Consider the following 12,500-nt stretch of genomic DNA (forward strand, 5'->3'; position numbering starts at 1 on the left):
TTTTATAGTAATAAATTGTGAAACCAAACATCGAACCTCTGAGTCACGAGGAGATTTTCCTGTTTCTGACGACAGGCTGAACAAGTTCCTCCTGTACCTGATGGAGGCCGGCTTCAGGGTGAGCCGGACCCACTTCGACCCGACGGGGATTCGAACCGACGCCAAGCTGGAGCAGTTCAAGTCTGTCCTCACCAAGTACAGCACGCCCACGTACACCAACGCCACGGCCACGCCCACGTACACCAGCGCCAACGCCACGGCCATGCAGACGGGCGCCGAGAAAAGCATCTGAGAGCTCATCTCTGCACACAGACTTCTGACTGGAGACGACCTCCTCCTCCAACGTGTGATTTCATTAGAGCAAAGAAACGTTTTCTTCTATTTATTTTGCATTTCTCAGATTATTATGGTACAAGTTTGATTGTTTTTCTGGCTGGTTTATTGAGGTTTTATTTCTTTTGCCTTTTAAACAATAAAACTCTTTGTTCCCAGATGAACTGACTGATTGTTTTCCTGGTGATGATGTCAATCTTTTTCTGTGGTTATGATTCTGTTTCCAGTTAGTCGCCGAGACGGTAACACACCAGAGGGAAGTGATTCAGTTAAAAATGATTTATGGTTAAAAAATCCCTCATCAATCAGAACTCTATAAGTGAAAACAGACATAGAAAACTTAGCAAAAAGTAAAAAAAGAAGGATCCATTTTACATTTTGTATTCAGTCAGTACATGTTTTGAAATAAATATAAACATAAACTATAAAGTCTAAACAGTGTTGGTATTATATGTATTATTTATAGAGGCTGAAAAGGCTCAGGCAGAAGCAACATGCTTTTATATAACTGCTAATTCTATAATCTGAAATACACAAAGAAATCCCTCACAGTCTAAATTAACTTTGTAAACTTATAAAAAACAAATGTCTACATTTATAATTACACTAACACAATGTTGTGAACACAATTTCCATCAGGCTGACACAAGTCTGAACGTTTTATGGTCACATAATTACAAACCAATAGAAACTAAATCATCTTTACTGTTATGATTTAGATAATATGAGTCTGGGAGTTGAAGGTGCATCATGGGAAATTTCATATTTATCTATTAATTTATTTTCTCAGTCTAATTTTCAATGTTGAAATAAAATCGAACATGTGGACAATCAGCCATGAACAGATGATACAGTCCAATTTACAATCAGATTAAATATCAGTGAAATTAACAAAGCAGACAAGTTAAATTAATCATCACAAATAAATGAAATATCTAAATATGATGAATAATAAAAACTAATAAGTAAAACAGTTGTTTGGTGGTAATGTCTCTGTTTACAAATGGAATTCAATCATATCAAAGTTTGGGCAGCACTCGACTTGAAGAATGTGACATTTCCAGATTATAATTATTAGGTTGATCATGTGAGTCATAGGCCTTTTATTACATTTGAATTTAGTGATGACGTCTTTAGGCAGAGTCGATTATAAACAAAAGATTAGCAGATACTTTGTATCATACAAATACACATCATACAAATACATATCATACAAGTACATAATACATTTACAGCCCGATTACTAACAAGAGTAAATCAGTCTGCGCTAAATTTTGTGTTTTTTTTATTTTAATATATATTATCTTATCTTTATGACATCACATCACCACGTTTATTATCTCAAGACACTTAGTGAATATGATAAAGAAAAAACAATTCCCTCATAATAATAATAATAATAATCCTGTATATCATAACAATAACTTTATTTCTAAAGCATTTATCTAAACGAAGAAACAAAGTGTTACACAAAATGAATGGAAAACAAATGAACTGGGGAATAAAAATAAAAGGTTTTAAGTTTGATAAATTGCCTCGTCCGGTTGGTTGAAGAGAGAAAGGGGGGGGGGGGGGCATGATGGGAGTTTCTTGATGAGCAGGGAGGAGGATGAAGGCGTGTCCCTCCTCCTCCCCCTCCTCCTCCTCCTCCTCCTCCTCCCCTCCTCCTCCTCCATGGGGCTTGTACCTGAGCACTGACCCGACCTGAGGCTCGTCTCCCGGCTGCAGCACCATGGGGATCTCCGCCTCCAGCCTGCTGGACGACCACAGGTCCACCTTCATCACAGGTAACACCAGAGTCTTCATCACAGGTGGTACGAGAGTCTTCATCGGAGTCAGGATCCGAGGAGCGAGGCTTTGACGCAGCGAGCGAACTCTTCATCTTCTTCTTCATCACGGAACTTCCTGCTCCGCTTCGCGAGCCCCGGTCCGGGTCCGGTGGGATCCGGGTCCGGTGGGGTCCGGGGACCGACCCGAGGAGCCCGGGGACGGTGGTCCCCGGGCTCGGAACCAGGTGTCTCGTCCATTTCCGCGTTCCAGACCTGTCCCCTCGCGTCGGTCCGCCGGGAGAAGCTGGGGAACTTGTTCCAGACAAACCTGTTGGACCGGTTCTCTGGTGTCTGTCCACAGGGAGAACGAGAGACATGTCCTGCTGGAGCTAGTCTCTGTGAACCTGTCCTGTCCTGCAGGGGACACTGTTCTCTCTGGTCCTCTGTGGTGTCCTCTGGGTTCTCTGTGGTGTCCTCTGTGTCCTCTGTGGTGTCCTCTGGTTCTCTGTGGTGTCCTCTGGTCCTCTGCTTCTCTGGGTTCTCTGTTGTGTCCTCTGTGGTGTCCTCTGGTTCTCTGTGGTGTCTTCTGGTCCTCTGTGGTGTCCTCTGGGTTCTCTGTGGTGTCCTCTGGGTTCTTTGTGGTGTCCTCTGGTTCTCTGTGGTGTCCTCTGCTTCTCTGGTTCTCTGTGGTGTCTTCTGGTCCTCTGCTTCTCTGGTCCTCTGTGGTGTCATCTGTGGTGTCCTCTGGGTTCTCTGTGGTGTCCTCTGGGTTCTTTGTGGTGTCCTCTGGTTCTCTGTGGTGTCCTCTGCTTCTCTGGTTCTCTGTGGTGTCTTCTGGTCCTCTGCTTCTCTGGTCCTCTGTGGTGTCATCTGTGGTGTCCTCTGGGTTCTCTGTGGTGTCCTCTGGTTCTCTGTGGTGTCCTCTGGTCCTCTGTGGTGTCCTCTGGTCCTCTGCTTCTCTGGGTTCTCTGTGGTGTCCTCTGGTCCTCTGTGGTGTCCTCTGGTTCTCTGTGGTGTCCTCTGTGGTGTCCTCTGGTCCTCTGTGGTGTCATCTGGGTTCTCTGTGGTGTCCTCTGGTCCTCTGTGGTGTCCTCTGTGGTGTCCTCTGGTCCCCTGTGGTGTCCTCTGTGGTGTCCTCTGGGCTGGGTGTGTCAGGGTGGATCTGAGCAGAGGACATGTCCCTGTAACTGCAGGTGGGACACTTCACAGACACTGAAAACTCTCATTATGTACTCAGCACTATGAAGGGGGGGGGGGGGTTCAGTGGTCTCTGAGTGTCTCTGAATGTCTCAGAGGACACATGTTGAGGCTGGAATGAGAAGGTCCCAGCCTGGAGACATGTTGTGGTTCTCTGTTGTCACCAGTTGCTTCTGGTCTCTTGGACTTCCTCCGACTGAATTCAGAATCAGAATCAGAATCATTTACAGTTAAATCTACACAACAAGACTATCTGAGGTTAGAGCTCAGTTGTGGTTCTTCAGAGACTGATGAGGAACCGGTTTGATGAGACGCTGGTTTGATGAGACGCCGGTTTGATGAGACGCCGGTTTGATTCCCTCGCCGCGCCCCGAACGCCTGATCTGTGAGCTCATCAGGTCCGAGGAGTGAGTCAGTGAACGTGGAGGAGATGAATAACCTGAGTTCTCCTCTGATGCTCAGGGAGGAAACTTTGAAATGCTCCAAATTGAAAGTTCAGCTCTGAAAGCCTGGACCACTTCCTGGGGGGAGTGGCCTAATGGCTGCTGAGGGCCGAGTCCTTTCCTCTCAACTGTCTTTGGCTTAGAGAATATTTGCAGCTTTTGTTTTGAAAATGTTTTCACTGAGCATGAACCGTCCAGAACGCTCGCTGGTTGGCGTCCTGACCCTCAGGTTGGCGTCCTGACCCTCTGGTTGGCGTCCTGACCCTCTGGTTGGCGTCCTGACCCTCTGGTTGGCGTCCTGACCCTCTGGTTGGCGTCCTGACCCTCTGGTTGGCGTCCTGACCCTCAGGTTGGCGTCCTGACCCTCGGGTTGGCGTCCTGACCCTCGGCTTGGCGTCCTGACCCTCTGGTTGGCATCCTGACCCTCTGGTTGCCGTCCTGACCCCCTGGTTGGCGTCCTGACCCTCAGGTTGGCGTACTGACCCCCTGGTTGGCGTCCTGACCCCCTGGTTGGCGTCCTGACCCTCGGCTTGGCGTCCTGACCCTCTGGTTGGCGTCCTGACACTCAGGTTGCCGTCCTGACCCTCTGGTTGGCGTCCTGACACTCTGGTTGGCGTCCTGACACTCAGGTTGGCGTCCCGACCCTCTGGTTGACGTGCTGACCCTCTGGTTGGCGTCCTGACCCCTGGTCGCCGTGGGTCACATGAACACCACGGGGGTCACGCTCCGCTCCGAGCAGCTGCTGTAAACAAACAACACGAAGGTGAGAAGTCATGTGACAAAGCATCGCTGGAAGACAAAGAGCGTGAGGACGGGTCCGGAGGTTCGAGTCCTCAGGACCCCACTGGAGCTCCAACCCAACCAGAGTCAATCAGGTTAATAACTGTCCCACGTCTCATGTGTCTGCTGCTGATGTTGATGCTGGCTGCGTTGCCTCTGCTGTTGCCATGGTGACAAGACAGTCTTACACGGGTCCACTGAGGCGGAGACTTGAGGAGACGTGTGTTTGTGAACAGTGAACGTCCTCAGCATCAAAGTGTCTGTCCCACTCGTCCTCCCAGAGGCTGAGTGCAGCTCTGTGACAGCTGCTCGCCGTCTGCAGGCCCGAGGACACGTGTGAGAGGACACGTCTGTGAGGACACGTCTGTGAGGACACGTCTCCGAGGACACGTCTGTGAGGACACGTCTGTGAGGACACGTCTCCGAGGACACGTGTGAGAGGACACGTCTGAGAGGACACGTCTGCGAGGACACGTCTCCGAGGACACGTGTGAGAGGACACGTCTGAGAGGACACGTCTGAGAGGACACGTCTGAGAGGACACGTCTGCGAGGACACGTCTCCGAGGACACGTGTGTGAGGACACGTCTGAGAGGACACGTGTGAGAGGACACGTCTCTGAGGACACGTGTGAGAGGACACGTCTGTGAGGACACGTCTGAGAGAGGACACGTCTGAGAGGACGCGTGTGTGAGGACACGTGTGAGAGGACAAGTCTGAGAGGACATGTCTCCGAGGACACGTCTGAGAGGACACGTGTGTTTGTGAACAGTGAACATCCTCAGCTTCGTCCCTGCCCGCTGTAGGAAAGTGTCTGTCCCACTCGTCCTCCAAGAGGCTGAGTGCAACTCTGTGAAAGCTGCTCGCCGTCTGCAGGCCCGAGGACACGTCTGAGAGGACACGTGTGAGAGGACACGTCTGAGAGGACACGTCTGAGAGGACACGTCTCCGAGGACATGTTTGTCTCGTCAGTTTTTCCTGGCTGCTGCTGCTGAGTAGAAGAGGGCGAAGTCAGACTCTGGAGCCAGAGCAGTGACAACATGCAGCCGTCCCCCATGATGCAAACATTCCTCTAACTCTGTGTGTGTGTCTGTGTGTGTGTGTGTGTGTGTGTGTGTGTGTGAGTCTCTCTCTCTCTGTGAAGCCGTGTCTCTGATGTCATTGTTTTGTCGGTGATTCAGAACCAGGTCATGTTCTCTGACTCTGACTCCAGCTCCTGACTCGAAGCAGCTGGACTCGAACAGTCACATTGTAGCGAGGGATCACAGAGCGATAATAAGAATCAAAGTGTCGGGAATCGAACCCCCGGTCGTGTAGCGTACACCTCACTGGTTCCTGTTCATCTCTCGTAAGGAATCAGGAAATGCAGTTTTGTTTTCTCCAGTGTAGAGAGAGAGAGAGAAGTGTGATGTGACTTCAATCCACTAATGAGTCCACCATGTGTGTGTGTGTGTGTGGAGCTGCATGGTCCTCAGTGGAGGTGGCTTTCCATAAACAGACCTGGGGGGGGGGGGGGGGGGGGGGTGTTTGGCTCTGAGAGGCTCTGAGACCCCCCCCCCCTCCCCCCTGTGTTTGCATGATCCTGTTCAAACTGATATAAAAAGCAGAACCGTCCCAATAGAAGCTCAGACTTCTGTCTCCTGCCTCATTGCTCACTGATGATGTCATTCCTCTCGTGTGTGTGGTGCAGAACGTGGTCACAACAGGTGGTGGCGCTAGAGAGTGACAGAGGAAAACGATCATATCATATCAAATCAGTTCATATCGGATCAGTTGTGTTGATTTAGCAAAATGTGACGAGAGATTTGTCTATTTATTTAATTAAAAACACAGTGTTTCTGGGTTCATTGCTTCATGGAACCTTGAGGCTGAGCAGGTTTTATTAAACATTCTTCATCCTCCAGTTCCTTTGGAAAGTGTTTCTTCTTCTTCTTCTTCTTCCTCTGGCAGAGTTTCACGACTCTGACGTCTTCTAACAGGATTCAAATCAACCCTTTGTCACTGAATCTGTAAAATGCATTAATGAAATGCACTTCATCTGCAGTTAGAAGATTCCCCTGTAGGACTAATGTTTGGTTGATGGCTGAACGGGTTGTGTGTTTGTTTTGCTGTCGCCGGGTTGTGTCTTCACGTTGTGTCGCTCGGCCTCCAGCTGCCGTTACACAATCCCTCAGATATTCAGAGGAGCTGAGAAACTCTGAGACTTTTCACTTGTGAGTCCATCGCTCGGCACAAAGAGAGGAAGCTGCTGCTCGGCCTCGGCTGGAAAACCACCTGTTGTTTCCTCAGACTCACGAGTTCCATGCAACACAATGCAGAGGCAGCAGGACCCGTTTCCCCCCCGAGCCGAGGCCCAGCAGCTCTGTCACTAAACTGTCGACTGAGACATTGTAAACAGAATCCTTTCTAAGGGACATGAGCAGCAATAAGGACACTTACAAATCTGTAGCATAAATAAATAATGGAACGCCAGGAAATATAGAAATATAATAATAGACAGAAACATAACTCAGTAAGCTGTGTAGTTCTCCAGACAGAGGAGCAGGACAGGAACATGCAGTCAAAGCAGATTCTGGCTGGAAGGAACATTTCATCTGTTCTGTTCTTTGTGTTCAGAACAGAACCTGGAAACCAGTGGAACCTGTAGCTTAGCGCTCAGTCAAAAAATGTCGCGAAGGGAGCGATGTGTTTGAAACCACGGCTGCTGGCTGGATGTTTCCTGCTCGGGGATCTGTGAGCAGCTGAGGTGAACTGCTGCGTCATGTGGACTGAAGCTGCTCAGGTCCCGGGGACGTCAGGTCCATTAGAGTCCAGCTCCTGCAGCAAAGATCTCAAGCTTTCCTTACAGAGTCTGCTTTGGCTGCAGGTTTGTCTCGGTGCAGAAGGTTCATGTGTGTGTGCAGGTAACGTTTAGTGTAAACAGGAGGAATGTGGGTGTAAAATATCAGATCTGCAGGTTGAGTCCTTCTGAGATTCCTGCGTGTGTGAGTGGAACAGACTGTTCAGCCGGCAAGTCACCGACACACAGACCAGTTCACAGACTCAGGATCAGCATCACCACACACAAAGACCCATTTCTCTGCCTTGTCGTGACTTGTTGAGGAAACTCAGGTGTTTCCTGACTGACGACACAGATTCCTCTCTGGACGTCTATGTTCATAAATGTTAAAAATGACATGATAACTTTACACGGTAACGATGGTGCTGTTCCTCTAAATTGTTTCATAAAGACTTTTTGAATGAACTCTGACGTTTATCAGTGAACGACACTGTGGAAACTGTGAACAGCAGCAGTGTCTATACACGTAGACATGTGTGTTTGCATGTTGGTGTGTAAGACGACACGGGGACATGTGAGGACTCGTCTGTTCTCCACGATCACAGGGACACGCTACTTCTCTCAGAGGAAACACACACAGACACACACGTGTACTCGTATCTTAGTGAGGACTAACCAGCCTCTTCTCTAACCTCAACCATCCAAACTAAATACCTAAACCTGATTCTCACCCTATAACAAGTCTGAACCCTCAAACAGACCAAATGTGTACGTGCACACGTAGAGACGCTGGAACGTCCTGGTGCTAAAGTCTGTTTGTGTACGTGTTGGAGTTGGATCCACGTTTACAGGGAAACCTCAGGAACGTATCAGTCTGAACTGGAGCAAACCGACTCCACAGAGACTGAACTCTGCTTCTATAGACGAGTTGAGAGCTGGAATCCTCAGGATCAACCTGCAGGTTCACTGGTGAATCATCGGGCTGAGGTGAAGTCACTTTCCTTTTCTTATGGATTAGTGGTCGGGTGTGGCTCCTCACGTGGAACAGGTGGAACAGGTGGAACTCCTCGACACCCTGTGCAGCGTGTGCACCACAACCAAGAAGAAACACATTTCATTGTGTTAGTTTCACAGGTTGTTACACAACATGTTGTCAGGCTTTGGAACTCCGGTGTACTGCAGACACACACATCCTCTTTAGAATGAACGAGGAAACAACAGAGACGATGTATGAAGTAAAGAACTCAGACGTTATGATTTAATAACCCTAAATCCACTACCGGGAAGTTGTACGTGATCGTAGACTTGTAAACAACAGCTTCAGTTGTTTCATTTGAAACAAGCTTCAGATCAGAAAACGTCCTGAATCAGAAGATGTTTTTCTGTTTGTCACCTTGTTAAAACTCGTCAAGTCGTTCCTGAATATTCCTCCGAACTCCGTGTTTGCATTTGACCTGAAAAGAGAATTTAGTAAACAAACAGCAGCTGCAGTGATTTGCATAGGAACAGCAGAGAGGCGATCAGAGTCATTCAAATCAGCTCCGAGCCGCTGAGCAGGAGGAGGAGGAGGAGGAGGAGGAATCAGAGGAGAAGGAACTCCTCCATCTTGAGTGAAGTGAAGAGAACGAACAGAGAAGTCAAACTGAGCAGAGTCCCAGGGGCTGGAGCTGCTGAGACCTGCTCCAGCGTCTGAAGGAAGCAACCTGCTGCTCGGATCATCTCCACTGACTCACTGCTTCTGATTCATTCCTCTGCCCAGTGGACGCTCTACTTTACATACAAAAGTGTTTTTTCTATTGAAGCTTTAAACAAATGAGCCACTTCCAGTTCAGCACGAGCCGCTCGACTTGTTTGGTCTGGAGAGAGTCAGGTTTTCTTTGAAGGACGAACTGGATGGTGTCAGCAGAGGAAAGCTGGAAGGTCTTCAGGGTTTCTCTTCCTCTGTCCAGAGACAGAAGACACTAAGAATCCCTGGTTCTCCTTCACTCAGACACAACACATCCCCTCTTTTATTCGTGATTCATGAATATTACATTAAGACACACTGAGACTTCTGCCGTCTTTGAATCTTTTGAATTTTTCATTTCTCGACTCTTGTTTTTTCGAAGCCCATCTTCAGCAGCAGGATCTGTTTCCATAGCGATGAGAGGCTGGTTGTCGTGGCCCTGTGCCATCACCTCGGCTGTAAAACCTCCTGCTGCCTCCCAGAGAGATAATGACAGAGCTGAGCACGTCGACATCAACACTAGTGAGAGACGAGGAGCTGCAGCCTCCTGCTCGGCCCGTTGATCCGTTAAGTGCACGATGTGACTCAGGGAATTACCTGTAATCGTTTGTGGATATTGAGCATTGGAAGCTGCTGAGTTATTAATCATGGGAAGGTTTCCCCTGGAGTCTGTGCTGGATGTGAATCGCAGCCGAGCAGAGAGACACTGAGTTTGAGTTGATCGGAGCTTGAGTCTGTTTGCTGAGCTTTGTCTTGTTTTTCCTAAGTAACTGAATCCCTGTGGGTCGGGAGTCTGGCTCTACAGGGGCGGGCGGGGGGGGAAGTCAGACGTTTCTGTTTCCTCTCTGTCATGATGCAAATGTTCTGCCAGCGCACAGCCCGACCAATCACAGGAGAGACTGAGGGGAGCAGGAAGTGAGAGAGATCCAGCTTTGTCAGACTTGGACAGAGACGGGGAATCTGATTGGATGGAAGACCTGGTCGTGAGCTCGGGAGACAAACAGAGATCTGCTCCGTGATCTGATTAGAATCACAACGATGAAGTTCAGTGAGTCTGAATCAGCTCAGAGACGGAGAAGCTGTTCTTTGTCGTGTCTGGAAATCATCGAGTCCAACGTTAAACCAGTCGTCTGCTGGGTCTGTGTTCAGCCTCTGGGTTTCACCTCTGTGGAGAATCTGCTGTCATGGAACAATGTGGAGTGTTTGAAAAAAAAGCCTTGGGGTCGTGTTTCCTGCTTTCACCTGTGACAACACGCCGCAGCAGCACAGCCCCTCCCTCAGCGCCGCCCTGAAACCTGAGGCTCAGGCAGTCTGTGAGGAGCTGACTCTCACACACTACATGTCCCACACAACACACAACATGTTACACGCAACACTCGACTCCCCTGCTCCATCTTCATGGAGTTAACGTTCAGGTCTGATCAGGTTTTCCCTCAGAACCTTGTGTTCACACTGAAGAAGCCTCTGCTTGTTCTCTAACTGCACTTTGCTCTGATATTTAGTTGCTTGCACTCAGATTTCCTGAGCTCCAGCTTCAGCTCTTCTCCTCTCGTGCTTCTGAATAGAATGACACGTGTAGTGATGTCGTGGTCCCACCTGATTCACCTGCTCGACCAATCACGAGTCTCAGCTGTCAATCATGACGTCTCTGCCTGATTTTTATATTCGACTAATTAAAACCTAAATTACAAACCTAAAATGAAAGAAACCATCTTTGACAAACATTTATTTAACACCTACTTTTATTTTAAGTCTGGTCCATGTCCCATCTGCTTACATGGAGGAGGTTTATGACCTATACTGCAGCCAGCCACCAGGGGGGGATCCAGATGCTTTGGCTTCACTTTAAGGAGCTGTCATCCCGTCCATGTTTATTTACAGTATGTGGTTGGTCTGATGTCTAAAATACACCAGTTAATGTGATGGCCTGACTCCTTGTGTGTGTGTCTGTGTGTGTGTGTGTGTGTGTGTGTCTGTGTGTGTGTAGGCCAGGCCGAGGCTGAGCTGAAGGACTTCAGTCCGTACTACAGGAAGCAGTTCTCCGTGGCCCGGTTGTCTCAGGTGGAAGATGAGCTGGAGCAGCAGAAGGCGTCGACGACTCAGCTGCTCAGACAGAGGGTACGACTGAGAGTCCAGATCCTGGACCAGCAGCATCTCAACCTCTAAACCTCTGAACCTATAAGGACACAACATCACTAACTGTTCTGCTCCTCGTGCTCAGCAGGAGGCTCCTGAGGCGGGAGAGGTTCTGTACGAGGAGGTGGTCCTTTTCTTCGACGACACCAGGAAGTGGAAGGAGCGGTACGTGGTGGTGAGAGCCAACTACTGCCTGGAGTGTCACGACAGCCTGGAGGTGAGCGCCACGCCCCAACCCCACACCCGACTCACACATCACCAAAACAACACCAGGGCAGAGTTAGTACAGATTGTTTTCATCCTCTTCCTCTTCCTCCTCTTCCTCTTCCTCTTCTCAGACGTTTGTCAAAGGAGTTCCTCCGCGACAAATGCTGCTGCCCACAGGGGGCACTGTTCTGACCACAGAGGAGAAGTACATGTCTATGGTGGACAAGTGTTTTCCTGACAAGACCAGTGAGTAGAATTAAGTGTATAGATTAATCGATGTAAGCAGCGAGACTTCAACGCACAGTTTGTAACTTTCTGCTTCAAGTCAATCCAGTCAAACCAGTAGGAGTCTGTGAACTGGGAGCAGCAGTGAGGGATGATGGGAGTTGTAGTCCTCTCCTGGTTCCATTCCTTCAGTGTTGATGGTTCAGCGATCAGAGTTTCTCTTTGTCAGACTCCTCTGGACCTGACGTGTCGTCTGATCTTTGTGTTCTCGTGTTCCAGACGTGAACGAGGACTTTGCTCCGCCCCTTTCTGGGATGCCGGATCAGTTTCCTGTTTACCTGCGTCTGCCGTACAGGAGAGACTCGTACTTCTGCTTCCGACAGCAGGTGAAGCAGGAAGCCTTCCTGTCCATCCTGTCCGACTGCATCAGACACCAGAACCAAGGTAACACACCCTCAACAACCGTCCTCTGCTGCAACACAACAAAGCTTTCTGGATAACGTTGGAAACATTGCTTCTTTATTATCTTTTATTGTGAAACACTACTTTAATGAAATAGAACCAACACATACTCAGTGATGAACATAATGATTTGTCATAGCCTGAATACAGATTTATAATATTCTGATTAACATGATGTTCAGAAATTATATGTGTGCATGTAGCAACAAAGCAGAATCACCAAGTAGCCAAATCCCCCCCGATCCAAGTCTGCACCAAAATTCAGTTTCTGAAATGTTCTCGTGAGCCGTTCCACATCCTGTCCGGAGCCGTAGTGTAAACCTGCTGGAAAACTAACTGATGCAGATGATCACGTCCTTGTTGGAGGTTTAAAACCTCAGCTCCTTCCTTGGTGGTGAGGAACTCTCGGGCTTCCTGCGGGGAGTTACCGTCTCACAAGATCA

At 48.8% G+C, this 12,500-nt stretch overlaps 2 protein-coding genes across 3 annotated transcripts in view; both read left to right on the top strand.

Moving 5' to 3' along the window:
* The window catches only part of trmt1l (tRNA methyltransferase 1-like), an 11,768-nt gene extending 11,275 nt beyond the window's left edge, over nucleotides 1-493 (top strand). For both annotated transcript variants that reach the window (XM_061077841.1, XM_061077842.1), the window contains exon 16: nucleotides 76-493. In XM_061077841.1, the coding sequence (XP_060933824.1) occupies nucleotides 76-292 (217 nt within the window). In that variant the 3' untranslated portion in view covers nucleotides 293-493. The remainder of the gene's footprint in view (nucleotides 1-75) is intronic.
* Nucleotides 494-2,065: 1,572 nt separating this feature from the next.
* Nucleotides 2,066-12,500, top strand: part of niban1a (niban apoptosis regulator 1a) — a 17,222-nt gene continuing 6,787 nt past the window's right edge. Inside the window, exons 1-5 of the mRNA XM_061078071.1 lie at nucleotides 2,066-2,120; nucleotides 11,015-11,145; nucleotides 11,252-11,380; nucleotides 11,502-11,616; nucleotides 11,875-12,039. Of these exons, the coding sequence (XP_060934054.1) occupies nucleotides 2,066-2,120; nucleotides 11,015-11,145; nucleotides 11,252-11,380; nucleotides 11,502-11,616; nucleotides 11,875-12,039 (595 nt within the window). The remainder of the gene's footprint in view (nucleotides 2,121-11,014; nucleotides 11,146-11,251; nucleotides 11,381-11,501; nucleotides 11,617-11,874; nucleotides 12,040-12,500) is intronic.

Source organism: Limanda limanda, chromosome 9 (assembly GCF_963576545.1).
Source record: "Limanda limanda chromosome 9, fLimLim1.1, whole genome shotgun sequence".
Lineage (NCBI taxonomy): Eukaryota > Metazoa > Chordata > Actinopteri > Pleuronectiformes > Pleuronectidae > Limanda > Limanda limanda.